Source organism: Pelecanus crispus, chromosome 23, assembly GCF_030463565.1.
Source record: "Pelecanus crispus isolate bPelCri1 chromosome 23, bPelCri1.pri, whole genome shotgun sequence".
In the NCBI taxonomy this organism is placed as follows: domain Eukaryota; kingdom Metazoa; phylum Chordata; class Aves; order Pelecaniformes; family Pelecanidae; genus Pelecanus; species Pelecanus crispus.
In genome coordinates, this window is record NC_134665.1 from 3,330,065 (window position 1) to 3,356,691 (window position 26,627).

The 26,627-nt window shown below is 67.2% G+C and overlaps 3 protein-coding genes across 3 annotated transcripts; 1 reads left to right on the plus strand and 2 right to left on the minus strand.

Annotated features, from left to right (window-relative positions):
• The first annotated feature begins 1,255 nt into the window (after window positions 1-1,255).
• On the plus strand, window positions 1,256-11,706 carry LOC142595862 (integrin alpha-X-like). The gene is made up of 30 exons (XM_075724706.1): window positions 1,256-1,292; window positions 1,492-1,594; window positions 1,688-1,791; window positions 1,907-1,971; window positions 2,600-2,702; window positions 2,917-3,047; window positions 3,140-3,291; window positions 3,373-3,526; window positions 3,835-3,985; window positions 4,066-4,139; window positions 4,252-4,381; window positions 4,916-5,064; window positions 5,154-5,294; window positions 5,384-5,590; window positions 6,655-6,785; window positions 6,872-7,029; window positions 7,438-7,598; window positions 7,691-7,804; window positions 8,276-8,364; window positions 8,456-8,597; window positions 9,035-9,142; window positions 9,250-9,329; window positions 9,403-9,480; window positions 10,266-10,347; window positions 10,442-10,549; window positions 10,699-10,782; window positions 10,872-10,985; window positions 11,157-11,249; window positions 11,410-11,520; window positions 11,623-11,706. Exons 1-30 carry the CDS (start codon window positions 1,256-1,258, stop codon window positions 11,704-11,706), a joined length of 3,438 nt encoding a protein of 1,145 aa, XP_075580821.1.
• Window positions 11,707-12,005: 299 nt separating this feature from the next.
• Window positions 12,006-14,602, minus strand: COX6A2 (cytochrome c oxidase subunit 6A2). Its single transcript, XM_075724746.1, has 3 exons — window positions 14,530-14,602; window positions 13,495-13,637; window positions 12,006-12,086 (listed from the first exon to the last, which is right to left on the minus strand). Exons 1-3 carry the CDS (start codon window positions 14,600-14,602, stop codon window positions 12,006-12,008), a joined length of 297 nt encoding a protein of 98 aa, XP_075580861.1.
• A 410-nt stretch (window positions 14,603-15,012) lies between these two features.
• On the minus strand, window positions 15,013-26,166 carry LOC142595863 (integrin alpha-X-like). Its single transcript, XM_075724708.1, has 30 exons — window positions 26,007-26,166; window positions 25,308-25,425; window positions 25,110-25,213; window positions 24,960-25,024; window positions 23,716-23,830; window positions 23,490-23,620; window positions 23,089-23,234; window positions 22,819-22,972; window positions 22,170-22,320; window positions 22,016-22,089; window positions 21,774-21,903; window positions 21,091-21,239; window positions 20,861-21,001; window positions 20,565-20,771; window positions 19,878-20,008; window positions 19,634-19,791; window positions 19,132-19,225; window positions 18,858-19,053; window positions 18,297-18,385; window positions 18,064-18,205; window positions 17,519-17,626; window positions 17,333-17,412; window positions 17,182-17,259; window positions 16,370-16,451; window positions 16,168-16,275; window positions 15,935-16,018; window positions 15,733-15,846; window positions 15,469-15,561; window positions 15,198-15,308; window positions 15,013-15,096 (listed from the first exon to the last, which is right to left on the minus strand). Exons 1-30 carry the CDS (start codon window positions 26,164-26,166, stop codon window positions 15,013-15,015), a joined length of 3,597 nt encoding a protein of 1,198 aa, XP_075580823.1.
• Between the last annotated feature and the right edge of the window lie 461 nt (window positions 26,167-26,627).

The following is a 26,627-nucleotide window of genomic DNA, read 5'->3' on the forward strand; positions in this document are numbered from 1 at the left end:
GCTTCCTGTGACCTATGGGTGCTGTGCTGGGGGCGGGGGGCTGCAAGGTGTCTGCTGGCGGGGGGGGGAGGGCGGCTGAGTTGGGGTCACCCCCGTTTTGGGGTGCAGGTGAGTGGGGTCATCCCCCGTTTCGGGGCGCAGCTGGTTGGGGTTGACCTCATTTTGTGGCGCAGTTCGTTTAGGGTCACCCCCCATTTTTGGGGCGCCGCTGAGCTAGGGCGATCCCTGTTTCAGTTTTGCAGCGTGCAGTGGGTGCCCTTTTCTGCTGGGTTTGCGTGGCAAGGGGTTTTTTTTTTTTATCTTTTGGGGCGGGGGGCACAGGGGTGGCTTCAGAGCGGTGAGAAGCTGCCAGAAGCTTCCCCTACGTCTGACAGAGCCAACGCCAGCCGGCTCCGAGACGGACCCGCCGCTGGCCGAGGCCGAGCCCAGCAGCGACGGCGGGAGCGCCTCTGGGATAACAGATTTAAGAAGTAGTGGGGGGAAAAACCCACCAAACGCTGGGACCCGAACTGGAACGACGCTGTAGCCCCCGAGGTCGGCGAGGGAGGAGGATGCGCTGCAGGCGCCGAGCAGAGGCACCCACCCTGCACCCACCGAGGGCCACAGCGGAGCGGGGATCCGCGCCGGAGCAGGGGGATGTGCCCGGAGGAGGCTGTGAGCCCGTGGGAAGCCCACGCTGGGCGCAGGTTTGCCGGCAGGATCCGTGCGGGACCCACCGCCGGAGCGGCTGGTCGAGGACTGCAGCCCGTGGGAAGGAGCCACGCCGGGAAAGCTCGCCGAGGGCCGTCTCCCGTGGGAGCGACGCCGGGCTGGAGCAGGGGAGGAGGGCGAGGAGTCCTGCCCTTGCGGAGGAAGGAGCGGCGGAGACGACGCGCGATGCGCTGCCCGCAGCCCCCCGCTCCCGTCCCCCTGCGCCGCTCGAAACGGGGAGCGGAGCTGAAGCAGGGAGGGCTGGGGGGAGCGCGCTTTAACCTTTACTCTTATTTCTCGTTACCCTGCTCGGTTTTGACCGGCAAATAAATTAATCTGATTTTTTTTTCCCCCCAGCCAAATCTGGTTTGCCCGCGACGGTCCCGACCCGCAAGCGTGTTGCTTGTGTTTTCTCTCCCCTGCCCAGTCGAGCCCATCCAGCCGGGGCCAGCCCACTGCACCCTTCCCCCCCAGCCTCAGCACCCCCAAAACCCAGCCCCTCACGTCCTCCCCGCAGCTCCACCCTCCCATCCCTCTCGCCTCTCAGCAGCCTGGGGCCGCCGCCATGCACCCATGGGTGCTGCTCACGGTGCTCTGGGCAGGTGGGGACAGGATGCCTGGGTCCCCCCGGGGGTTGGGGGGGCGGGGGGAGGTCCCCAGACACCTGGGGGAGTCGGTGGGGGGGGGATGGGGGTCCCCAGATGCCTTGGTCCCCAGGGGGGGAATGCTGGGGGATTGGGGGGGGGAGGGGTGTCCCGGATGCCCGGGTCCCCCCCTCCACCCCCCCCCCCCTCCTCCCAGGGCTGCCCCCCATCCTTGTCTCTGGACTGGACGAGGTGACAGTGACGGTTTTTCGGGGCCCAGGGGGCTCCTTCGGGCACAGCGTGGCCCAGATCGACGGCGGGTAGGTGCCACCCCCCCCCCCCCCATCACCCTTGGGTGCCCCCTCCTCCCCCATGGGACACCCACTGACCACCCACCCCTACCCCCACCCTAGGGTGCTGGTGGGGGCCCCCCTGGAGCTGGGAAGGGCCAATGAGACGGGACGGGTCTATCAGTGCTGGTTCAGGACCGGGAGATGCCAAGATGTCCCCATCACAGGTAAGATGCTGGGGTGTCCTCCCCCGGACGCCTGGGTCCCCCAGGAGGGGTGTGGGGGTGGAGAGGGGGCAGCCCGCATGCCTGGGTCCCCCATCATGCCGCTCTCGCCCCAAAGCTCCCCCGGAGGTGACCTCCATGTCTCTGGGCCTGACCCTGGTGGCCAACGAATCCCAGCTCATGGTGGGTCCCGTCTCCGTCGTGATGGTCAATGGGGTGGCAAGGGGGGCACAGCACGACAGTGGGCTCGGGGGGCCTCTGGGGAGGTGGGTCCATCACACCCAGCGAGGCATCCTAGTGGGGTCTCCTGGGCTCTTGTGGGGTCTATTGGGATCTACTGGGGGCTGCTGGGGTCTCTTGGGGTCTACTAGGGTCTATTGGGATCTACTGGGGGCCGCTGGGGTCTGCTGGGGTCTACTAGGGTCTATTGGGATCTACTGGGGGCTGCTGGGGGCTACTAGGGTCTATTGGGATCTACTGGGGTCTACTGGGATCTGCTGGGGGCTCCTTGGGTGTCTTGGGATCTACTGGGGGCTGCTGGGGTCTCTTGGGGTCTACTAGGGTCTATTGGGATCTACTGGGGTCTACTGGGATCTGCTGGGGGCTCCTTGGGTCTCTTGGGGTCTTTTGAGGTCTTCTGGGATCTATTGGGATCTACTGGGGTCCATTGGGCTCTACTGGGGTTCTGTTAGGGTCTACTAGGGTTTATTGGGGTCTCTTCAGGTCTTCTGAGACCTATTGGAGAATATTGGGGTCTGTCGGAGCCCGGGGGGGTTGAGGAAACACAGCGTCACCTTGTCTTGGGCCACAGGCATGCGGCCCCACGGCACAGAGGGCCTGTGGGGCGAACATGGAGCTGCGGGGGCTCTGCTTCCTCCTGTCTGCAGGGAACACCCTGCCTGCCGCCCCGCCAGGTACGGGGGGGCTGGCACGGGGGTGAGGGGCCCTGTGGGGTAAGGAAAGGCCGACACTGGGGTAGGTGGGCTCTGTGGGGTTGATATGGGGCGAAGAAGACGGGAGGCAAGGGTAGATGGGTCCTACGGGTGGGTGAAGACCTGACGCTGACCCAGGGTCGCGCTGTGCATCTTTCCCTCCGCCACTCCCCATTTTTCCCCCCCCCCGCTGCAGGTTGCCCCATGAAGGCTTCTGACATCGTCTTCCTCATGGACGGCTCAGGCAGCATCGCAGACGATGACTTTGAGAGGATGAAGACCTTCATCACTCAGATTATGAGCCAGTTTGAGAGCACTGACACCCATGTAGGTGCCACCCCTCCCCAGGGCCGGCTCCCAGGCACCCATGGGTGGCCTGATCCTGCCCAATCACACCCTCCCTTCCTCCCCCCGGCCAGTTTGCCCTCATGCAGTTCTCCAGTACATCCACCCTCCATTTTGACTTTGACACCTTCGCCCGGTTGTCCCCGGCGGAGCGAGTGAAGGAGGTCCAGCGCATCAGGCACAGTAAAGGGACCACCCACACGGCCAGTGCTATCCAGAACGTGGTGTAGGTCCCGCCCCCAGACCCACCCTGCCCCCTCTCCCTCCCCATCCCAAGATGGTCATCCCTCCCATCCCTCCGGGGCAGGAGGCAACTGTTCACGCCAGGGAAAGGAGCCCGGCAAGATGCCCACAAGATCCTCATTGTGGTGACAGATGGGAGGAAATATGGGGACACACTGGACTATAGAGATGTCATCCCCGAAGCAGCGCGCGCAGGGATCATCCGCTATGCCATTGGGGTGAGTGAGTGCTGTCCAAACATCGCCAGCCGTCCGTCCATCCATCCATCCATCCCCATATATCTCCAACTAGCTGTCCACCTTCAAACACCTCCGGCCATTTGGCCATCTATAAGCACCTCTGTTCATCTCCAAACATCTCCAAATTTCCCTTAATCCATCCCTTCCAAAATATCTCCATCCATCCATCTCCATCCATTCTATTCATGTCCGTCCATCTTTCCCTCTCCAAACACCCGTCCGTCCACCCTTCCTTCCCTCCCCACACCTCTCCGGCCCTCCATCCGGCCATCCTTCTCCACCCACAGGTGGGCAGCGCCTTTCAGAATCCAGACGCCATAAACGAGCTCCACACCATCGCCTCTGAACCCAGCGACGACCACGTCTTCCGGGTGGACAACTTTGATGCCCTGCAGGGCATCCAGAACCAGCTGCAGGACAAGATCTTTGCCATCGAGGGTACTGGTGTGCCGGGGGGTGGCTGGGGGGTGGCCGAGGGGGGCAGCTGGTGCCCCCCGCTCAGCCCTGCCTCCCCCCAGGCACCCAGTCTTCCAACAGCAGCTCCTTCCAGCTGGAGATGGCCCAGGAGGGCTTCAGCGCCCTGCTCACCCCCGTAAGTGTCACCCGGCCACCCAAGCCTGTCCCCACGCCCATGGGGTGTCCCTGGGGCAGGACTCGCGCCTCTCCCCGCACTACTGTCCCCCTCCCCATCTTTACTGGTGCAGGAGGGGCCCGTACTGGGAGCGGTGGGTGCCTACGACTGGTCCGGAGGGGTCTTTGTCTATGGTGGGAGTGGGGAGCCCACCTTCGTCAACGTGTCCCAAGCCACTGGGGACATGAACGACGCCTACTTGGGTAAGAGCTGCTTGGGACGGGGACGGAGATGGACAGGTCCCCCCCGGCAGGGTCCCGGGGATGCTGGTGTCCCCCGTGAGGGTCCTGGGGATGCCAGTGTCCTCTGGAGGGTCCCAGGGACGTGTCGTGAGGCTCACGGAGGCTGTGGGGAGAAGCCCGTGTCCCTGTCAGGATCACGGGGACATCAGCATCCTCAAGGGTCGGGGGACGTCGGTGTCCTCATGAGGGTCCCCACGTGGGGCTGGGGGCATTGGGTTCGCACGAGGTTCTTAGGGACGTCAGGCCCTGGCGAGGGTCCCCAGGAGAGTGCTGGGGACATCAACGTCATCACAGTGTTGCTGGGGACACTGGTGTCCCCGTGAGGATCTGGGGGTCGTTGGCACCCTCGTGAGGCCCTGGAGATGTTGGTGCCCTCATGAGGATCCTGGGGACAGCGGTGGCCCCAGGAGGTCCTGGGGCCATCAGCACCCCCGCATGGCTCCTGGGGCCACTGGCTCCCCCGGGATGGCCCCCCCTGACCCCCACTGTGACCAGGCTACGCGGCCGAGTCCCTGTCCCTGCAGGGCAGAGAGGCGCTGGCGCTGGGGGCCCCCCGCTACCGCCACGTTGGCCGCCTCTTCCTCTTCCACCGCCGCGGCCCCCGGGCTGCCTGGGAGTTCCTGGCCGCTGCCATGGGGCCGCAGGTAACGGCGGGGACGCGGGGAGGGGTCAGGGTGGTGGTGGGGTTGGGGGGGAACCCCGCAGCCAGCCCCACGGCCGCTTGTCCCCGCAGGTGGGCTCCTACTACGGGGCGTCCCTGTGCGCCCTGGACACCGACGGGGACAGATCGGCCGAGGTTGTGCTGGTGGGGGCCCCCATGTTCTACGGGGCCGGCAGCGGGGGCCGCGTGGCCGTCTGCAGCCTGAGGCCAAAGGTAGGGGACCCCCAGCCCAGCGCAGCCCAGCGCAGCCCAGCGCAGCCCAGGGTGGGCAGAGCGGGGCACCCAGCGCCTCATCCCCCCAGCGCGGCCAGCTGCCGTGCCAGCAGATGCTGCAGGGAGAGCCCGGCCACCCCTTGGGGCGCTTTGGGGCCAGCCTGGCTCGCCTGGGGGACGTTGACGGGGACCGGTGGCCCGACGTGGCCGTGGGGGCCCCGCTGGAGGACGAGGAGCGGGGAGCCATCTACGTCTTCCGCGGGGAGCGGGGCGGCGTCGCCTCCCAGTACAGCCAGGTGAGACCCTCCCCACAGCCCTGGCCCTGGGGGTGTGCCAGGTCATGGGTGCCTGCGGGGTGACAGAGAGGTTCCGGGTGGTGGGGACACCGTGGGTGCTGGAGAATCCTTGGATGCTGGAGACGTCCTGGGTGCTGGAGAGGTGCTGGAGGCACCTTGGGTGGTAAAGGCGTGGGTGCTGGAGACACCTTGGGTGCTGGAGTTGTCTTGGGTGATGAAGACGTCCCGTGTGCTGGAGATGCTCCAGGTGCCCAAGATGTCCTGGGTGCTGGAGAGGTGCTGGAGGCACCTTGGGTGCTGGAGTTGTCTTGGGTGCTGGAGTTGTCTTGGGTGCTGGAGGCACCTTGGATGCTGGAGTTGTCTTGGGTGCTGGAGTTGTCTTGGGTGCTGGAGTTGTCTTGGGTGCTGGAAACACCTTGGGTGCTGGAGTTGTCTTGGGTGCTGGAGTTGTCTTGGGTGCTGGAGTTGTCTTGGGTGCTGGAAACACCTTGGGTGCTGGAGTTGTCTTGGGTGATGAAGACGTCCCGTGTGCTGGAGATGCTCCAGGTGCCCAAGATGTCCTGGGTGCTGGAGAGCTGCTGGAGTTGTCTTGGGTGCTGGAGTTGTCTTGGGTGCTGGAGTTGTCTTGGGTGCTGGAAACACCTTGGGTGCTGGAGACACCTTGGGTGCTGGAGTTGTCTTGGGTGATGAAGACGTCCCGTGTGCTGGAGATGCTCCAGGTGCCCAAGATGTCCTGGGTGCTGGAGAGGTGCTGGAGGCACCTTGGGTGCTGGAGTTGTCTTAGGTGCTGGAGTTGTCTTGGGTGCTGGAGTTGTCTTGGGTGCTGGAGTTGTCTTGGGTGCTGGAAACACCTTGGGTGCTGGAGACACCTTGGGTGCTGCAAACACCTTGGGTGCTGGAGTTGTCTTGGGTGATGAAGACATCTCGTGTGCTGGAGATGCTCCAGGTGCCCAAGATGTCCTGGGTGCCGGAGACGCTCCCAGCTCCTGAAGCTGTCCCAGGCGCCGGGAACGTCTTGGGCGCCAGAGACATCTCACCTGCTCGGGCACCTCTGTCTCCCCCAGCGCATCTCGGGGGCCCGGTTCTCCAGCGGGCCACGCTATTTTGGCCAGGCCATCAGCGGTGGCCAGGATCTGACGGGGGACAGGCTGCCGGACGTGGCCGTGGGCGCCCAGGGACAGGTCCTGCTGCTCAGGTGCGCCCAGGGGACCCGCCTGGCACCTCCCACGGCCTGGAGGATGCAGTGGCCACCACCGACCCCGCTCCGGTTGTCACCGCCAGGTCCCCGCCGCTGCTCAAGGTCCGTGTGACGGTGACTTTCAAGCCCCAGGAGATCCCCACGGCTGCCTTTGACTGTCAGGAGGAGGAAGTGCTCAAGGGGGAAGTGGCCAAGGCCGAGATCTGCTTCCTTAGCACCAAGAAAACCCCCGACAACTTTGGTGAGCCCTCCCAGGTGTCCATCTGGACCCCCAAAGCACCTGCAGGTGTCCCCAGCACCGCCCAGAAGTGTACAGGCACCGCCCCCAAACCCCTCCCCACCTTCTCGAGACCCACAGCAGTCCATCTGTCCTCCCAAAGCCCCTCCTGCTACCCCCCAAGGCCCCCAAAGCTCCTGTGGCCTCCCAGAGCCCTTCCAAATGTCTCCCAAGCTCCCCAGACGTCCACCTGGCCTCCCAGAGCCGCTCCAGGTGTCCTCAAGATCCCCAATCCCCCCGGGATGTCCTCCAATCTCTCAGAAGGCCGTGTGGCCGCCTAAACCACCTCCTGACGTCCTCGACCTCCATCTCCCCCTTCCCCACCACCCTGGTGTCCCCCGGCCACCCACCTGCCCCTCCCTTTCCCTGCAGGCAATGAGCTTTCCACCACCCTCCGGTACCAGGCAGCCCTGGACCCCGGCCGGGCAATGGTCCGGGCCGTCTTTGCCAGCAGCGCCGCCGTCCGTGACGGGACCCTCCAACTGGGTGTCGGGCGGAAGTGCGTGCCTTTCTCCGTCGCGTTCCCGGTGGGTGTCGGGAAAGGCCCTGGAGGGGTGGTCTGGGGGTCGCCCACCCTACGGCGCCGGCGCGGGGGACACGGCGGTCTCTCTGTGCCGGGCAGGAGTGCCCGCGCGACACGCTGACCCCCGTGACGCTGCGCCTCACCTACAATGCCACGGGGGACCCCATCGCGGTGGCCGGGGGCCTGCGGCCAGCCTTGAGCAAGGACTCGGAACTGGTGGCCGTGGGCACGGTAGGGGCTGGGGGGCACCCCGTGGCGATGGGGTTGGGGGGGCGGTGGCGGGGCGTAGGGTTGGGGGTGTGGAGGGCTGGAGGGATGGAAGGAGAGGTGGGATGGCCAGGACAGGAGGAAGGAAGGAGAGATGCCTGCACGGAGGGAAGGGAGGTGGGATGCGTGGATGGAGGGAGGCAGGGAGGGCGGAGGGCCAGAGGCATGGGTGGGAGGGAGGGGGGCCGGGAGGCCGGTGGGACAGGGGGCTAGAGGGGTGGGAGGGAGGAAGGAAGGAGACCAGGACGGCCGGAAGGACGGCCACGTGGACGGCCATCCGTGCGCGGGGAGGGTGGGAAGGCCCGGGGAGAGCCAGGGCGAGTGGGCAGACGGAGGGGTGGCTGGGTGAGGGGCGGGAGGACGAAGGCGAGGAAGGGTGGGCAGCCAGCCGGTGGCCGGGGGGCGGATGGACAGATGGAGGCGGCGTCTCCTCAGCTGCCCTTCAAGAAGAACTGCGGCGCCGACGACGTCTGCGTCGACGACCTCCAGGTCTCCTTCAACTTCTCGGGGTAGGTCCCCCCCCGTTCCCCGTCTCGGGGGGACGCCTGCAGACACCAGGGTCTGCCCCCACCTGCCTCCACCCCCCTCTGACCCCGCCAGGCTGCAGACCATCGTGGTGGGTGTGCACGACGTGGTGGACATCACCATCACCCTCCGTAACCGCGGGGAGGACTCGTACGGGGCCACCGTCCACCTGCAGCATGCCAAGGCCCTCTCCTACCGCAAGGCTGTGGTGCTCCAGGTACCCTCACCCCCACCGAACCCCCAAAATCCTTCAGAGCCTCCAAGACCCCCCACAACTCCCCAAGACCCTCCAGAAGTGCATTTGGCCTCCGAAAGCCCTTCCAGATGCCCTCAAGACTATCCGCAAGCTCATGTGGATGCCCAGCTCCCCTCCCAACGCCCTCAACATCCCCCGGAAGTCCATGGGGCCTCCAAAACCCTCGCCAGATGTCCTCAAGAGCCCCCACATATCCATTTGGCCACCCAAAGCCTTTCCACATGTCCCCCAAGCCCTCCAGAAGTCCATGTGGCCTCCTAAACCCTCGCCAGATGTCCTCAAGAGCCCCCAGAAGCCTGCCTGGCCTCCAGCCGTCCTCCAGACATCCCTTGACACCCTCCCCAACTGGCTTTGCCCTGCCGTGTCCCCACCCCTGACACCCCCGGGGGCGGTCTCAGTCCTCCAGGAGGTCCACGTCCCTGCACTGCAACTCGGAGCCCGCGGAGGGACCGCAGCGCATGACCCTCTGCCACGTCAACCACCCCATCCTGCGCTCCGGCACCGAGGTAGGGGTGTCCCCGGCATCCCCGCGTGCCCCCAGCCCGCTCGGGAGCTTGGGGCGATCGCCGCGAGCTGGGGGTGGGGGGTGACGCCCAGGCGTGCTGTCCCGCAGGTCGTGTTCACCGTCACCCTGGACGTGCCCCATGGTGCAGAACTGGGGGACGTGTTGGAGGTGGTGGCCAATGCCAGCAGGTGAGGGGCAGGGGCCGAGGGGGTGCGGGCGATGGGGGGGTGAGGTGACCCGCGTGACACCCCTCTGCCGCAGTGACAACGGGACGCCGGGCAGCCGGGTGCAGCGCGCCAAGATCCCGGTGAAGTACAGCGTCTTCCTTGTCCTCAACAGGTAGGGGCTGCCACCTCCCCGGGCCACCCACCACCCCGCCCGTGTCACCTCACCCCTGTCCCCATGTTCCCAGTGCTCCACCAGCCCCGTGTCCCTCATCCCCACCGTGCCGCCCCCGTGTCCCCAACGCGCCCCCAGCCCCGTGTCCCCCATCCCCACCGTGCCGTCCCCGTGTCCCCAACGAGCCCCCAGCCCCGTGTCCCTCATCCCCACCGTGCCGCCCCCGTGTCCCCAACGCGCCCCCAGCCCCGTGTCCCTCATCCCCACCGTGCCGTCCCCGTGTCCCCAACGAGCCCCCAGCCCCGTGTCCCCCATCCCCACCGTGCCGTCCCCGTGTCCCCAACGAGCCCCCAGCCCCGTGTCCCCCATCCCCACCGTGCCGTCCCCGTGTCCCCAACGAGCCCCCATCCCGTGTCCCTCATCCCCACCGTGCCGTCCCCGTGTCCCCAACGCGCCCCCAGCCCCGTGTCCCCCATCCCCACCGTGCCGTCCCCGTGTCCCCAACGAGCCCCCAGCCCCGTGTCCCCCATCCCCACCGTGCCGTCCCCCGTGTCCCCAACGAGCCCCCAGCCCCGTGTCCCCCATCCCCACCGTGCCGTCCCCGTGTCCCCAAAGTGCCACCCCGTGCTTCCCCACAACATGCCACCAGCCCCGTGTCCCCAGATGACCTCTACCCCGTGCCCATTGTCCCCAACGTGCCACCAGCCCCCCGTCCCCGATGCGCCCTTCCACGCGTCCCCAACGCGCCCCGCGCCCCCCGCCGTGTCCCCTCTCGTCCCCACCAGCGCCGCGGACTCCACCAAGTACGTCAACGTCTCGACCCACGCCGGGGCCCCCACCAGCGCCCCCGTCACCCACCACTACGAGGTGAGGGGGTGCGGGAGGTGGGGGGCGATGCCGGACGCCCGGGTCCCCCGTCCCGCCGGGGGTCCCGTCTCCACCGTCCCCCTCCCCGTGGCAGGTGAAGATCTTGGGCCAGCGGGGCCTCCCCATCAACGTCACCTTCCTGGTCCCCACGGCCCTGGGGGGGACCCCGCTGTGGGACAAGGTGGAGGTGACCCCTGAGCAGGTAACGACCCCCCACCCCACCCCCACTGCCCCCAAAACGGGGCTGACCCCCGTCAGCTGCCCCCCAAAACGGGAGTGAGCCCCAAGCGGGGGCAGCCCAGAAAGTGGGGGGGGTCCCCAGAACTGGGGTCCCCCCCACCCGCCCCCCAGCAGGAGCTGGTGCAGTGCCGGGTGGTGGCCGAGCACCCGGGGGTCCCCGACGTCTCCCAGCGGCTGCGGGAGCGCCCGGTGCTGGTGAGTGCCGACCCCCCCCCACCCCGCCGGGATGTGGGGCAGGGGGTGCCCCCAGCCCCCCCGTCACCCCCCGACCCTCTGCCCCCCAGGACTGCGCCGTGGCCGCCTGCCGGGAGCTGCAGTGCCAGGTCCAGGAGCTGGAGCCCCCCCGGGCCCTGGGGTTCAGCCTCGGGGGGAGCCTGGCCCTGGGCTGGCTGGCGCCGGTAAGGGGGCAGCCGTGGGGTGGCCGTGGGGCAGCCGGGCTGGGGGACACCCCGATGGCCGCCCCGGGACGAGGGGCAAACCGGGGGCGGGGAGGGCGCCCGGGGGTGGCGGGGTGCCCCACGACGATCCCCCGTGCCCCATGGCTGCCCCCCATCTGCCCCCCACCCCAGACCCAGCAGCCCAAGGTGGTCGTGCAGAGCAGGGCCCAGCTCCTCTACGACGTGGGGCGCTACCGGAACAGCGCGGACGAGCCCCAGCTCCAGGTGCGCCCGGACACCCCGGGCCGTGGGGGGCTGCGGGGTGGGGGTCCGGGTGCCCGGGTCCGTGGGGGGCTGCGGGGTGGGGGGGCCAGGATGCCGACGTCCATGGGGGGCTGTGGGGCCCAGACACCTGGGTCCCTCGGCCAGCCCCCCGTGCCCGCAGGTGCAGACGGTGGTGGAACTCCTGGAGACCCCCAACCCGCTGCCCTTCATCCTGGGGGGCACGGTGGGGGGGCTCGTCCTGCTGGGGCTGCTGGCTCTGGTGCTCTACAAGGTGAGGGGGCGGGGCCTGGGAGGGCCTCGGCCAGTTTGGGGGGGGGGGGGGGGTGTTGGGGTGCTCCCCACCCCAGGCTCACCCCCTCCTTCCCCCCCCAAGGTGGGCTTCTTCAAGCGCCACTACAAGGAGCTCATGGAGGGCAACGAGACCCCCACGGCCCCCCTGGGCGAACCCCAGGGGTGAGGCGGCCCCCGGATGCCTGGGTCGCCCCCGGGGGGGGGTCACCTGGATGCCTGGGTCCTCCCAAATCTCGTGCGTGTGACCCCCATTTCTGCAGATGCCAATAAAGCTGCTTGGATGGCAGACCCCCCCCCCCCGCCCCGGCTCCGTCTCAGCCTGAATTCTGGGGGGGGGGTCGTGCCCGGATGCCTGGGTCCCCTTGGAGGGTGCCCGGATGCCTGGGTCCGCCGTCGGGCAGGGCTGGAGACGGGGGCAGCTTCAGGACATTTATTGTCGGGGGGGGTCTGCAGGGGGCAACTCCCCTATTTTTCGTAGCCCGTGGGCAGGGGGTTGGTGCGGGGGTTGTGGAAGAGTGTGTGGTTCCCGTCACCCCATGGGAATGGCTGTGGGGAGAGAGAGGGAGACGGCAGTCAGTGGCGTCAGCCCCACGCCCGTCCACCCCGGCGTCAGGCCTTCCCCGCCCCACATCCACCCCATAGAGCCCATCCACCCCGGCGTCAGGCCTTCATCACCCCACATCCACCCCGTAGAGCCCATCCACCCCAGCGTCAGGCCTTCCCCGCCCCACATCCACCCCGTAGAGCCCATCCACCGCGGCGTCAGGCCTTCCCTGCCCCACATCCACCCCATAGAGCCCATCCACCCCGGCGTCAGGCCTTCATCACCCCACATCCACCCCGTAGAGCCCATCCACCGCGGCGTCAGGCCTTCCCCGCCCCACATCCACCCCGTAGAGCCCATCCACCGCGGCGTTAGGCCTTCATCACCCCACATCCACCCCATAGAGCCCATCCACCCCAGCGTCAGGCCTTCCCCGCCCCACATCCACCCCGTAGAGCCCATCCACCGCGGCGTCAGGCCTTCATCACCCCACATCCACCCCGTAGAGCCCATCCACCGCGGCGTCAGGCCTTCATCACCCCACATCCACCCCGTAGAGCCCATCCACCCCGGCGTCAGGCCTTCCCTGCCCCACATCCACCCCATAGAGCCCATCCACCCCGGCGTCAGGCCTTCATCACCCCACATCCACCCCATAGAGCCCATCCACCCCAGCGTCAGGCCTTCCCCGCCCCACATCCACCCCGTAGAGCCCATCCACCGCGGCGTCAGGCCTTCATCACCCCACATCCACCCCATAGAGCCCATCCACCCCAGCGTCAGGCCTTCCCCGCCCCACATCCACCCCATAGAGCCCATCCACCCCGGCGTCAGGCCTTCCCCGCCCCACATCCACCCCGTAGAGCCCATCCACCGCGGCGTCAGGCCTTCATCACCCCACATCCACCCCGTAGAGCCCATCCACCCCGGCGTCAGGCCTTCCCTGCCCCACATCCACCCCATAGAGCCCATCCACCCCAGCGTCAGGCCTTCATCACCCCACATCCACCCCGTAGAGCCCATCCACCGCGGCGTCAGGCCTTCCCCGCCCCACATCCACCCCGTAGAGCCCATCCACCGCGGCGTCAGGCCTTCATCACCCCACATCCACCCCATAGAGCCCATCCACCCCAGCGTCAGGCCTTCCCCGCCCCACATCCACCCCATAGAGCCCATCCACCGCGGCGTCAGGCCTTCATCACCCCACATCCACCCCATAGAGCCCATCCACCCCGGCGTCAGGCCTTCATCACCCCACATCCACCCCATAGAGCCCATCCACCCCGGCGTCAGGCCTTCCCCGCCCCACCTCCACCCCATAGAGCCCATCCACTGCGGCGTCATGCCTTCCCTGCCCCACATCCACCCCATAGAGCCCATCCACCGCGGCGTCAGGCCTTCCCCCCGTACCTTGGTGCGGATGCGGAGGTGGTGGTATGCCACAAACTCGGGGGGCTTGTGGTGACCCCGGCGCTGCTCCAGCCTGACGTTGAGCATGCAGACACCCACCGCCGGCAGTGCCACCAGGAACGACAGCGCCCGCCACGTCCGACCTGTCCCACAGGCGCTTTGGGGCTGGGGAACCCCCAGACCCACACCCGCAAAGGTCCCGGTACACCCTGAGGTGTCACCTGGCGCACCCCAAAACGTCCCCGGACACCCCTGGGTCCGTGTCACCCGATAATGCTCCAAAACACCCCGGAAAACCCGACGCGCCGTCCCCTTCTTCCCCCCAAAACACCCCACGGGCCCCCAAACCACCCCCAACAACCGGACACATCCTGCAACACCCCAAAACACCTGATATGCCCCAAAACAGCCCCAAAACAACCGATACTGCCCCAAAACAGCCCCAAATCCACCTGATACAGCCCAGTTTCACCCTAATGCACCCCCAGAACACCCAAACCTCACCCCATGTACCCCAATATCACCCAATGCATCCCCCCAAGGCCCCCAAAACACCCCATACAGCCCAAATACCACCCAAAACACCAAATCCACTTGATACACCCGAATATTGCCCAAAACCACCGGATACAGCCCCAATACCACCCCAAACCGCCCCAAATCCACCTGATACACACGAATAGTGCCCAAAACCACCCCAAAAACACCAGATACAGCCCCAAAATCACCAGATACAGCCCCAATACCACCTGAAACACCCCAGCTCCACCTGATAGACCCCAAAGCAGCAGATACAGCCCCAATACCACCCGGAACACCCCAAATCCACCCGATACACCCCAGCACCACCCCAAACCACCGCAAAAAACCACCCGATACAGACAAAATACCACCCAAAACACCCAAAACCCACCCAATACACCCCAATATCGCCCAAAACCACTGGCTACAGACCCCCAGCCACCCCAAAACCCTCCTGAGACACCCCAAAACCACGCAACACGTGTTCTTCCCCCCGCCACCCCTGGCCCAGACCTCCAGCAGCGCCGGCGTGGGCCCCGGCAGCAGAGGCCAGGGCCCGCTGTGGGGCAGCCCCCAAGTCGAGCATGGCGGTGGTGGCGAAGGATGACTGACCCCCCCCCGGGGTCACCCTGACCCCGCTTTAGCCCGGCCAATGGGCTGAGGCCCGGCCCCAGCTCGGCACACGTGTTAAATATAGACCAAGGTTAAATATAGACCCGGGGCGAAGGGCGAGGGGCCGGACGAGGGGGGGCCCGGACGCCTGGGGCCTCAGGAGGGACGAGGGGGTCACACGGCCCCGCAGGGGACCCAGGCATCCGGGCACGACCCCCCCCCAGAATTCAGGCTGAGACGGAGCCGGGGCGGGGGGGGGGGGTCTGCCATCCAAGCAGCTTTATTGGCATCTGCAGAAATGGGGGTCACACGCACGAGATTTGGGAGGACCCAGGCATCCAGGTGACCCCCCCCCGGGGGCGACCCAGGCATCCGGGGGCCGCCTCACCCCTGGGGTTCGCCCAGGGGGGCCGTGGGGGTCTCGTTGCCCTCCATGAGCTCCTTGTAGTGGCGCTTGAAGAAGCCCACCTTGGGGGGGGAAGGAGGGGGTGAGCCTGGGGTGGGGAGCACCCCAACACCCCCCCCCCCCCCCAAACTGGCCGAGGCCCTCCCAGGCCCCGCCCCCTCACCTTGTAGAGCACCAGAGCCAGCAGCCCCAGCAGGACGAGCCCCCCCACCGTGCCCCCCAGGATGAAGGGCAGCGGGTTGGGGGTCTCCAGGAGTTCCACCACCGTCTGCACCTGCGGGCACGGGGGGCTGGCCGAGGGACCCAGGTGTCTGGGCCCCACAGCCCCCCATGGACGTCGGCATCCTGGCCCCCCCACCCCGCAGCCCCCCACGGACCCGGGCACCCGGACCCCCACCCCGCAGCCCCCCACGGCCCGGGGTGTCCGGGCGCACCTGGAGCTGGGGCTCGTCCGCGCTGTTCCGGTAGCGCCCCACGTCGTAGAGGAGCTGGGCCCTGCTCTGCACGACCACCTTGGGCTGCTGGGTCTGGGGTGGGGGGCAGATGGGGGGCAGCCATGGGGCACGGGGGATCGTCGTGGGGCACCCCGCCACCCCCGGGCGCCCTCCCCGCCCCCGGTTTGCCCCTCGTCCCGGGGCGGCCATCGGGGTGTCCCCCAGCCCGGCTGCCCCACGGCCACCCCACGGCTGCCCCCTTACCGGCGCCAGCCAGCCCAGGGCCAGGCTCCCCCCGAGGCTGAACCCCAGGGCCCGGGGGGGCTCCAGCTCCTGGACCTGGCACTGCAGCTCCCGGCAGGCGGCCACGGCGCAGTCCTGGGGGGCAGAGGGTCGGGGGGTGACGGGGGGGCTGGGGGCACCCCCTGCCCCACATCCCGGCGGGGTGGGGGGGGTCGGCACTCACCAGCACCGGGCGCTCCCGCAGCCGCTGGGAGACGTCGGGGACCCCCGGGTGCTCGGCCACCACCCGGCACTGCACCAGCTCCTGCTGGGGGGCGGGTGGGGGGGACCCCAGTTCTGGGGACCCCCCCCACTTTCTGGGCTGCCCCCGCTTGGGGCTCACTCCCGTTTTGGGGGGCAGCTGACGGGGGTCAGCCCCGTTTTGGGGGCAGTGGGGGTGGGGTGGGGGGTCGTTACCTGCTCAGGGGTCACCTCCACCTTGTCCCACAGCGGGGTCCCCCCCAGGGCCGTGGGGACCAGGAAGGTGACGTTGATGGGGAGGCCCCGCTGGCCCAAGATCTTCACCTGCCACGGGGAGGGGGACGGTGGAGACGGGACCCCCGGCGGGACGGGGGACCCGGGCGTCCGGCATCGCCCCCCACCTCCCGCACCCCCTCACCTCGTAGTGGTGGGTGACGGGGGCGCTGGTGGGGGCCCCGGCGTGGGTCGAGACGTTGACGTACTTGGTGGAGTCCGCGGCGCTGGTGGGGACGAGAGGGGACACGGCGGGGGGCGCGGGCGCGTTGGGGACGCGTGGAAGGGCGCATCGGGGACGGGGGGCTGGTGGCACGTTGGGGACAATGGGCACGGGGTAGAGGTCATCTGGGGACACGGGGCTGGTGGCATGTTGTGGGGAAGCACGGGGTGGCACTTTGGGGACACGGGGACGGCACGGTGGGGATGAGGGACACGGGGCTAGGGGCTCGTTGGGGACACGGGGACGGCACGGTGGGGATGGGGGACACGGGGCTGGGGGCTCGTTGGGGACACGGGGACGGCACGGTGGGGATGGGGGACACGGGGCTGGGGGCGCGTTGGGGACACGGGGACGGCACGGTGGGGATGAGGGACACGGGGCTGGGGGCTCGTTGGGGACACGGGGACGGCACGGTGGGGATGAGGGACACGGGGCTGGGGGCTCGTTGGGGACACGGGGACGGCACGGTGGGGATGAGGGACACGGGGCTGGGGGCGCGTTGGGGACACGGGGACGGCACGGTGGGGATGAGGGACACGGGGCTGGGGGCGCGTTGGGGACACGGGGACGGCACGGTGGGGATGGGGGACACGGGGCTGGGGGCGCGTTGGGGACACGGGGGCGGCACGGTGGGGATGAGGGACACGGGGCTGGTGGAGCACTGGGAACATGGGGACAGGGGTGAGGTGACACGGGCGGGGTGGTGGGTGGCCCGGGGAGGTGGCAGCCCCTACCTGTTGAGGACAAGGAAGACGCTGTACTTCACCGGGATCTTGGCGCGCTGCACCCGGCTGCCCGGCGTCCCGTTGTCACTGCGGCAGAGGGGTGTCACGCGGGTCACCTCACCCCCCCATCGCCCGCACCCCCTCGGCCCCTGCCCCTCACCTGCTGGCATTGGCCACCACCTCCAACACGTCCCCCAGTTCTGCACCATGGGGCACGTCCAGGGTGACGGTGAACACGACCTGCGGGACAGCACGCCTGGGCGTCACCCCCCACCCCAGCTCGCGGCGATCGCCCCAAGCTCCCGAGCGGGCTGGGGGCACGCGGGGATGCCGGGGACACCCCTACCTCGGTGCCGGAGCGCAGGATGGGGTGGTTGACGTGGCAGAGGGTCATGCGCTGCGGTCCCTCCGCGGGCTCCGAGTTGCAGTGCAGGGACGTGGACCTCCTGGAGGACTGAGACCGCCCCCGGGGGTGTCAGGGGTGGGGACACGGCAGGGCAAAGCCAGTTGGGGAGGGTGTCAAGGGATGTCTGGAGGACGGCTGGAGGCCAGGCAGGCTTCTGGGGGCTCTTGAGGACATCTGGCGAGGGTTTAGGAGGCCACATGGACTTCTGGAGGGCTTGGGGGACACGTGGAAAGGCTTTGGGTGGCCAAATGGATATGTGGGGGCTCTTGAGGACATCTGGCGAGGGTTTTGGAGGCCCCATGGACTTCCGGGGGATGTTGAGGGCGTTGGGAGGGGAGCTGGGCATCCACATGAGCTTGCGGATAGTCTTGAGGGCATCTGGAAGGGCTTTCGGAGGCCAAATGCACTTCTGGAGGGTCTTGGGGAGTTGTGGGGGGTCTTGGAGGCTCTGAAGGATTTTGGGGGTTCGGTGGGGGTGAGGGTACCTGGAGCACCACAGCCTTGCGGTAGGAGAGGGCCTTGGCATGCTGCAGGTGGACGGTGGCCCCGTACGAGTCCTCCCCGCGGTTACGGAGGGTGATGGTGATGTCCACCACGTCGTGCACACCCACCACGATGGTCTGCAGCCTGGCGGGGTCAGAGGGGGGTGGAGGCAGGTGGGGGCAGACCCTGGTGTCTGCAGGCGTCCCCCCGAGACGGGGAACGGGGGGGGACCTACCCCGAGAAGTTGAAGGAGACCTGGAGGTCGTCGACGCAGACGTCGTCGGCGCCGCAGTTCTTCTTGAAGGGCAGCTGAGGAGACGCCGCCTCCATCTGTCCATCCGCCCCCCGGCCACCGGCTGGCTGCCCACCCTTCCTCGCCTTCGTCCTCCCGCCCCTCACCCAGCCACCCCTCCGTCTGCCCACTCGCCCTGGCTCTCCCCGGGCCTTCCCACCCTCCCCGCGCACGGATGGCCGTCCACGTGGCCGTCCTTCCGGCCGTCCTGGTCTCCTTCCTTCCTCCCTCCCACCCCTCTAGCCCCCTGTCCCACCGGCCTCCCGGCCCCCCTCCCTCCCACCCATGCCTCTGGCCCTCCGCCCTCCCTGCCTCCCTCCATCCACGCATCCCACCTCCCTTCCCTCCGTGCAGGCATCTCTCCTTCCTTCCTCCTGTCCTGGCCATCCCACCTCTCCTTCCATCCCTCCAGCCCTCCACACCCCCAACCCTACGCCCCGCCACCGCCCCCCCCAACCCCATCGCCACGGGGTGCCCCCCAGCCCCTACCGTGCCCACGGCCACCAGTTCCGAGTCCTTGCTCAAGGCTGGCCGCAGGCCCCCGGCCACCGCGATGGGGTCCCCCGTGGCATTGTAGGTGAGGCGCAGCGTCACGGGGGTCAGCGTGTCGCGCGGGCACTCCTGCCCGGCACAGAGAGACCGCCGTGTCCCCCGCGCCGGCGCCGTAGGGTGGGCGACCCCCAGACCACCCCTCCAGGGCCTTTCCCGACACCCACCGGGAACGCGACGGAGAAAGGCACGCACTTCCGCCCGACACCCAGTTGGAGGGTCCCGTCACGGACGGCGGCGCTGCTGGCAAAGACGGCCCGGACCATTGCCCGGCCGGGGTCCCAGGGCTGCCTGGTACCGGAGGGTGGTGGAAAGCTCATTGCCTGCAGGGAAAGGGAGGGGCAGGTGGGTGGCCGGGGGACACCAGGGTGGTGGGGAAGGGGGAGATGGAGGTCGAGGACGTCAGGAGGTGGTTTAGGCGGCCACATGGCCTTCTGAGAGATTGGAGGACATCCCGGGGGGATTGGGGATCTTGAGGACACCTGGAGCGGCTCTGGGAGGCCAGGTGGACGTCTGGGGAGCTTGGGAGACATTTGGAAGGGCTCTGGGAGGCCACAGGAGCTTTGGGGGCCTTGGGGGGTAGCAGGAGGGGCTTTGGGAGGACAGATGGACTGCTGTGGGTCTCGAGAAGGTGGGGAGGGGTTTGGGGGCGGTGCCTGTACACTTCTGGGCGGTGCTGGGGACACCTGCAGGTGCTTTGGGGGTCCAGATGGACACCTGGGAGGGCTCACCAAAGTTGTCGGGGGTTTTCTTGGTGCTAAGGAAGCAGATCTCGGCCTTGGCCACTTCCCCCTTGAGCACTTCCTCCTCCTGACAGTCAAAGGCAGCCGTGGGGATCTCCTGGGGCTTGAAAGTCACCGTCACACGGACCTTGAGCAGCGGCGGGGACCTGGCGGTGACAACCGGAGCGGGGTCGGTGGTGGCCACTGCATCCTCCAGGCCGTGGGAGGTGCCAGGCGGGTCCCCTGGGCGCACCTGAGCAGCAGGACCTGTCCCTGGGCGCCCACGGCCACGTCCGGCAGCCTGTCCCCCGTCAGATCCTGGCCACCGCTGATGGCCTGGCCAAAATAGCGTGGCCCGCTGGAGAACCGGGCCCCCGAGATGCGCTGGGGGAGACAGAGGTGCCCGAGCAGGTGAGATGTCTCTGGCGCCCAAGACGTTCCCAGCGCCTGGGACAGCTTCAGGAGCTGGGAGCGTCTCCGGCACCCAGGACATCTTGGGCACCTGGAGCATCTCCAGCACACGAGATGTCTTCATCACCCAAGACAACTCCAGCACCCAAGGTGTTTGCAGCACCCAAGGTGTTTCCAGCACCCAAGACAACTCCAGCACCCAAGACAACTCCAGCACCCAAGACAACTCCAGCACCCAAGGTGCCTCCAGCACCTCTCCAGCACCCAGGACATCTTGGGCACCTGGAGCATCTCCAGCACACGGGACGTCTTCATCACCCAAGACAACTCCAGCACCCAAGGTGTCTCCAGCACCCACGCCTTCACCACCCAAGGTGCCTCCAGCACCTCTCCAGCACCCAGGACGTCTCCAGCATCCAAGGATTCTCCAGCACCCACGGTGTCCCCACCACCCGGAACCTCTCTGTCACCCCGCAGGCACCCATGACCTGGCACACCCCCAGGGCCAGGGCTGTGGGGAGGGTCTCACCTGGCTGTACTGGGAGGCGACGCCGCCCCGCTCCCCGCGGAAGACGTAGATGGCTCCCCGCTCCTCGTCCTCCAGCGGGGCCCCCACGGCCACGTCGGGCCACCGGTCCCCGTCAACGTCCCCCAGGCGAGCCAGGCTGGCCCCAAAGCGCCCCAAGGGGTGGCCGGGCTCTCCCTGCAGCATCTGCTGGCACGGCAGCTGGCCGCGCTGGGGGGATGAGGCGCTGGGTGCCCCGCTCTGCCCACCCTGGGCTGCGCTGGGCTGCGCTGGGCTGCGCTGGGCTGGGGGTCCCCTACCTTTGGCCTCAGGCTGCAGACGGCCACGCGGCCCCCGCTGCCGGCCCCGTAGAACATGGGGGCCCCCACCAGCACAACCTCGGCCGATCTGTCCCCGTCGGTGTCCAGGGCGCACAGGGACGCCCCGTAGTAGGAGCCCACCTGCGGGGACAAGCGGCCGTGGGGCTGGCTGGGGGGTTCCCCCCCAACCCCACCACCACCCTGACCCCTCCCCGCGTCCCCGCCGTTACCTGCGGCCCCATGGCAGCGGCCAGGAACTCCCAGGCAGCCCGGGGGCCGCGGCGGTGGAAGAGGAAGAGGCGGCCAACGTGGCGGTAGCGGGGGGCCCCCAGCGCCAGCGCCTCTCTGCCCTGCAGGGACAGGGACTCGGCCGCGTAGCCTGGTCACAGTGGGGGTCAGGGGGGGCCATCCCGGGGGAGCCAGTGGCCCCAGGAGCCATGCGGGGGTGCTGATGGCCCCAGGACCTCCTGGGGCCACCGCTGTCCCCAGGATCCTCATGAGGGCACCAACATCTCCAGGGCCTCACGAGGGTGCCAACGACCCCCAGATCCTCACGGGGACACCAGTGTCCCCAGCAACACTGTGATGACGTTGATGTCCCCAGCACTCTCCTGGGGACCCTCGCCAGGGCCTGACGTCCCTAAGAACCTCGTGCGAACCCAATGCCCCCAGCCCCACGTGGGGACCCTCATGAGGACACCGACGTCCCCCAACCCTTGAGGATGCTGATGTCCCCGTGATCCTGACAGGGACACGGGCTTCTCCCCACAGCCTCCGTGAGCCTCACGACACGTCCCTGGGACCCTCCAGAGGACACTGGCATCCCCAGGACCCTCACGGGGGACACCAGCATCCCCGGGACCCTGCCGGGGGGGACCTGTCCATCTCCGTCCCCGTCCCAAGCAGCTCTTACCCAAGTAGGCGTCGTTCATGTCCCCAGTGGCTTGGGACACGTTGACGAAGGTGGGCTCCCCACTCCCACCATAGACAAAGACCCCTCCGGACCAGTCGTAGGCACCCACCGCTCCCAGTACGGGCCCCTCCTGCACCAGTAAAGATGGGGAGGGGGACAGTAGTGCGGGGAGAGGAGCGAGTCCTGCCCCAGGGACACCCCATGGGCGTGGGGACAGGCTTGGGCGGCCGGGTGACACTTACGGGGGTGAGCAGGGCGCTGAAGCCCTCCTGGGCCATCTCCAGCTGGAAGGAGCTGCTGTTGGAAGACTGGGTGCCTGGGGGGAGGCAGGGCTGAGCGGGGGGCACCAGCTGCCCCCCTCGGCCACCCCCCAGCCACCCCCCGGCACACCAGTACCCTCGATGGCAAAGATCTTGTCCTGCAGCTGGTTCTGGATGCCCTGCAGGGCATCAAAGTTGTCCACCCGGAAGACGTGGTCGTCGCTGGGTTCAGAGGCGATGGTGTGGAGCTCGTTTATGGCGTCTGGATTCTGAAAGGCGCTGCCCACCTGTGGGTGGAGAAGGATGGCCGGATGGAGGGCCGGAGAGGTGTGGGGAGGGAAGGAAGGGTGGACGGACGGGTGTTTGGAGAGGGAAAGATGGACGGACATGAATAGAATGGATGGAGATGGATGGATGGGTGGGTGGGTGGATGGACGGAGATGTTTGGGCATGGGTGGATTGACAGCCAAGTCTGTAGATGTTTGGAGATGGCCAGAGCTGTTTGTAGCTGGATGGATGGACATGTCTGGAGATGGATGGTTGGGTACGTCTGAGGGAGATGATTGGGTGGGTGGGTGTGTGGGTGGGTCAATATTTGGGGATGGATGGAGATGTTGGGAGGTGGGTGGGTGGATGGATGGATGGCCGTGTTTAAAAAGGGTTGGATGGTTGAATGGAGGGAGATGCTTGAAGATGGATGGACAAATGGATGGCCGGATGGCCAGATGCGTTTGGGATGGCTAGTTGCTTGGGGGTGGACGGCTTTGGGCATGCGGGTCCCTCACCCCGATGGCATAGCGGATGACCCTCATCTGTTTGGCCAATGGGATGACTTCTGAGTACTCCATCTTGTCATCAAACTTCTCCCCATCTGTGATCACGATGAGGATCTTTCTGGCGTCTTTTCGGGCCCCTCTGGAAGGGATGAACATGTTCGTCCTGCGCCAGGGAAGGAGAACGCAAAGGATGAGGATTGTGCCTTCACCCACCCCATGGTGGGTGGGAGGGGGGGTCACAGGTGCTGGGCGGGGGGAGGGGCAGGGGATGGGACTCACAGGACTTCCCAGATGGCGGTGGCAGTGCGGGTGGTTCTCCTGAGCTGCTGCACGTTATTCAGCAGCATGCTGGGATCAGGGGACCTCCGGAAGGTGTTGAAGTCAAAGTGTTGCAAGACGGTATCAGAGAACTGGACGAGAGCAAACTGGGGCGGGGGGAGCAGGGGAGGGACAGCATGGGGACATGCTGGTGGGGACACGACCGCCGTGGTAGCAGCCACCCAAAATGCCACCTCCTTGCCAAGATGGAAGAGCAGCCCAAAACATCACCCATTGCGCGGAGCCACGTGAAACGTCAACGGAGACGCCGCCCCCCCCCCCCCCCCCCCCCGACCCCGAGATGACACCCGCTTGTGAACAGTCATCTGGGGGGTCACCACCGGTGTCTGGGAGGGCGGTACCTGTGTGTCGGTGCCCTTGAAGCGCCTCAGCACCTCCACGATGAAGGTCTTCATTTTCCAGAAGTCATCCATACTGATGCTGCCCGAGCCGTCGATGAGGAGCACCACATCTGAGGAGTGCTTGGGACACTCTGGGAGCGGCGGGGTGGCGGGAAGCACGGAGACAGCCCCACGGTCAACCGAGCCAGGATGTCCCCCGCGCATCCCTCCCCCCTGCCCCCCATACCTGGTAGGGCATCTGGGATGCGCCGGAGCTGCCGGAGGGTGGTGTCAAGGAGGACGCAGAAGCCGTTGAGGTGGACATTCTCCCCGCAGACTTGGGGCGCCGTGGGGCCGCACACCTGGGTTGGAGATGGGGACCCCGAAATCAGCAGAGCCCGGGTCGGGGGGATGGGGGGGCAATACCCAGGGCACCACCAGGGGTGGCCACATTTGGGGGGGCCGGTGCCCTTGATGTCACCCCAGAAAGACCACTTTTGGGTGCAACCTCCTTGATGTCACCCCAGAAAGACCACTTTTGGGGTGCAACCTCCTTGATGTCACCCCAGAAAGACCACTTTTGGGTGCAACCTCCTTGATGTCACCCCAGAAAGACCACTTTTGGGGTGCAACCTCCTTGATGTCACCCCAGAAAGACCACTTTTGGGGCGCAACCTCCTTGATGTCACCCCAGAAAGACCACTTTTGGGGCGCAACCTCCTTGATGTCACCCCAGAAAGACCACTTTTGGGTGCAACCTCCTTGATGTCACCCCAGAAAGACTCGTTTTGGGGCGCAACCTCCTTGATGTCACCCCAGAAAGACCACTTTTGGGGTGCAACCTCCTTGATGTCACCCCAGAAAGACTCATTTTGGGGTGCAACCTCCTTGATGTCACCCCAGAAAGACCACTTTTGGGGTGCAACCTCCTTGATGTCACCCCAGAAAGACCACTTTTGGGTGCAACCTCCTTGATGTCACCCCAGAAAGACCACTTTTGGGGTGCAACCTCCTTGATGTCACCCCAGAAAGACCACTTTTGGGGTGCAACCTCCTTGATGTCACCCCAGAAAGACTCGTTTTGGGGTGCAACCTCCTTGATGTCACCCCAGAAAGACCACTTTTGGGGTGCAACCTCCTTGATGTCACCCCAGAAAGACTCGTTTTGGGGTGCAACCTCCTTGATGTCACCCCAGAAAGACCACTTTTGGGGTGCAACCTCCTTGATGTCACCCCAGAAAGACCACTTTTGGGGTGCAACCTCCTTGATGTCACCCCAGAAAGACCACTTTTGGGGTGCAACCTCCTTGATACCGTCCCCAAAGGGCCAAATTGGGGCGCAATATCCATGACTTCACCTCAGACTGGCCGATTTCAGGGTGCAACCCCCCCCCCACCCCCCCCAATGCCCAGGATCAACCCAATTTCGGGGCGAATCCTATCACACCCCCCGCCCCCACCCCTCACCCAAGCCCCCCCCATCATACTCACCAGGGCTCCGGCGCCCGCAGCGGCCAGCGCTAACCCCAGGGACGCGTTGATGGCCTCCGGGGGTCCTGGGGACGGATGGGGTGGGACTGTCACCCTCCTCCTGGGTGACCCTGGCACCCAGTTTTGGCGGGGCGGGGGGGAGGCGCTCACCAGTAACGGCGACTTCCTGGCACTTCCCCGAGCGCTGCCAGCACTGGTAAATCATCCCCGTCCGGTTGCCGGTGCCGCGTTGCAAAGGGGCGCCCACGAGGACCCTGTCAGCGTAGGGGAAAGGGGATGGGGGGGCGGAGGGGTTTTTCGGGGGGCACCCCTCCCCAACCCTGGGCTGCACCCCCCTCCACACCTTACCCACCGTCGTCGGGGGTGCCGAACTGGGCCACGGTCTGCCCGAAGGCCCCGCCGGCATCCCCATGGAAGACCATCACCGTCTCCACGTCCACCCCGGAGCCGCGGCAGAAGGTCAGCACTGCAGGGAGGGGGCACAGTGGACCCAGGCGTCCGGGTGTCACCCCCACAACCCCACCTGGGGACCCCCGGCGTCCGGGTGTCACCCCCCCCACACCCCCCCAGGGGACCCCCGGCGTCCGGGTGTCACCCCCCCACCCCCCTCCAAGGGACCCCTGGCGTCCGGGTGTCACCCCCCCACACCCCCCCAGGGGACCCCCGGCGTCCGGGTGTCACCCCCACAACCCCCCCACCCCCCGCCCAGGGGACCCGGGGGTCCGGGCGCCCACCTGTGCCCAGGCAGGCGAGCAGAGCTCGGGGCTCCATGTCGCACCGGGAGCGGGGAGGGAATGGCAGGAGTCAGCCAAAGCAGAAGTTGGTGTTGTGGGGTGGGAGGGGAAGAGAGGGGTGTGGGGCGGGGGGGGGGGGCTGGGAATTTGGGAGGAAAAGAGATAAAAATGGGAGGAAATGAGAGATCGTAAAATTGGGGGCGGAAAGGGCAAAGGAGGAGAAGGGATGGCAGGGGGAAGATGGATGGGGTACAGGCGCACGGCGCACAGCTGGGTGGGGTACAGTCGCACGGCGCACAGCTGGGTGGGGTACAGCCACGCAGTGCACACAGCTGGATGGGGTACAGCCGCACGGCGCACAGCTGGATGGGGTACAGCCACACAGCGCACAGCTGGATGGGGTACAGGCGCATGGCGCACAGCTGGATGGGGTACAGCCACACGGCGCACAGCTGGGTGGGGTACAGCCTCATGGCGCACACAGCTAGATGGGGTACAGCCGCGCAGTGCACACAGCTAGATGGGGTACAGCCACACGGCGCAGAGCTGGGTGGGGTACAGCTGCACGGTGTGCATAGCTGGATGGGGTACAGCCGCACAGCGCACAGCCCGATGGGGTACAGCCTCACAGTGCACACAGCTGGGTGGGGTACAGCCGCGCAGTGCGCACGGCTAGATGGGGTACAGGCGCATGGTGCATAGCTGGATGGGGTACAGCTGCACGGTGCACACAGCCGGGTGGGGTACAGCCGCACGGCGCACAGCTGGGTGGGGTACAGCCTCACAGTGCGCACAGCTGGGTGGGGTACAGCCGCACGGTGCACAGCTGGCTGAGGTACAGCCACACGGCGCATAGCTGGATGGGGTACAGCCGCACGGTGCACACAGCTGGCTGAGGTACAGCCGCACGGCGCACACAGATGGCTGGGGTACA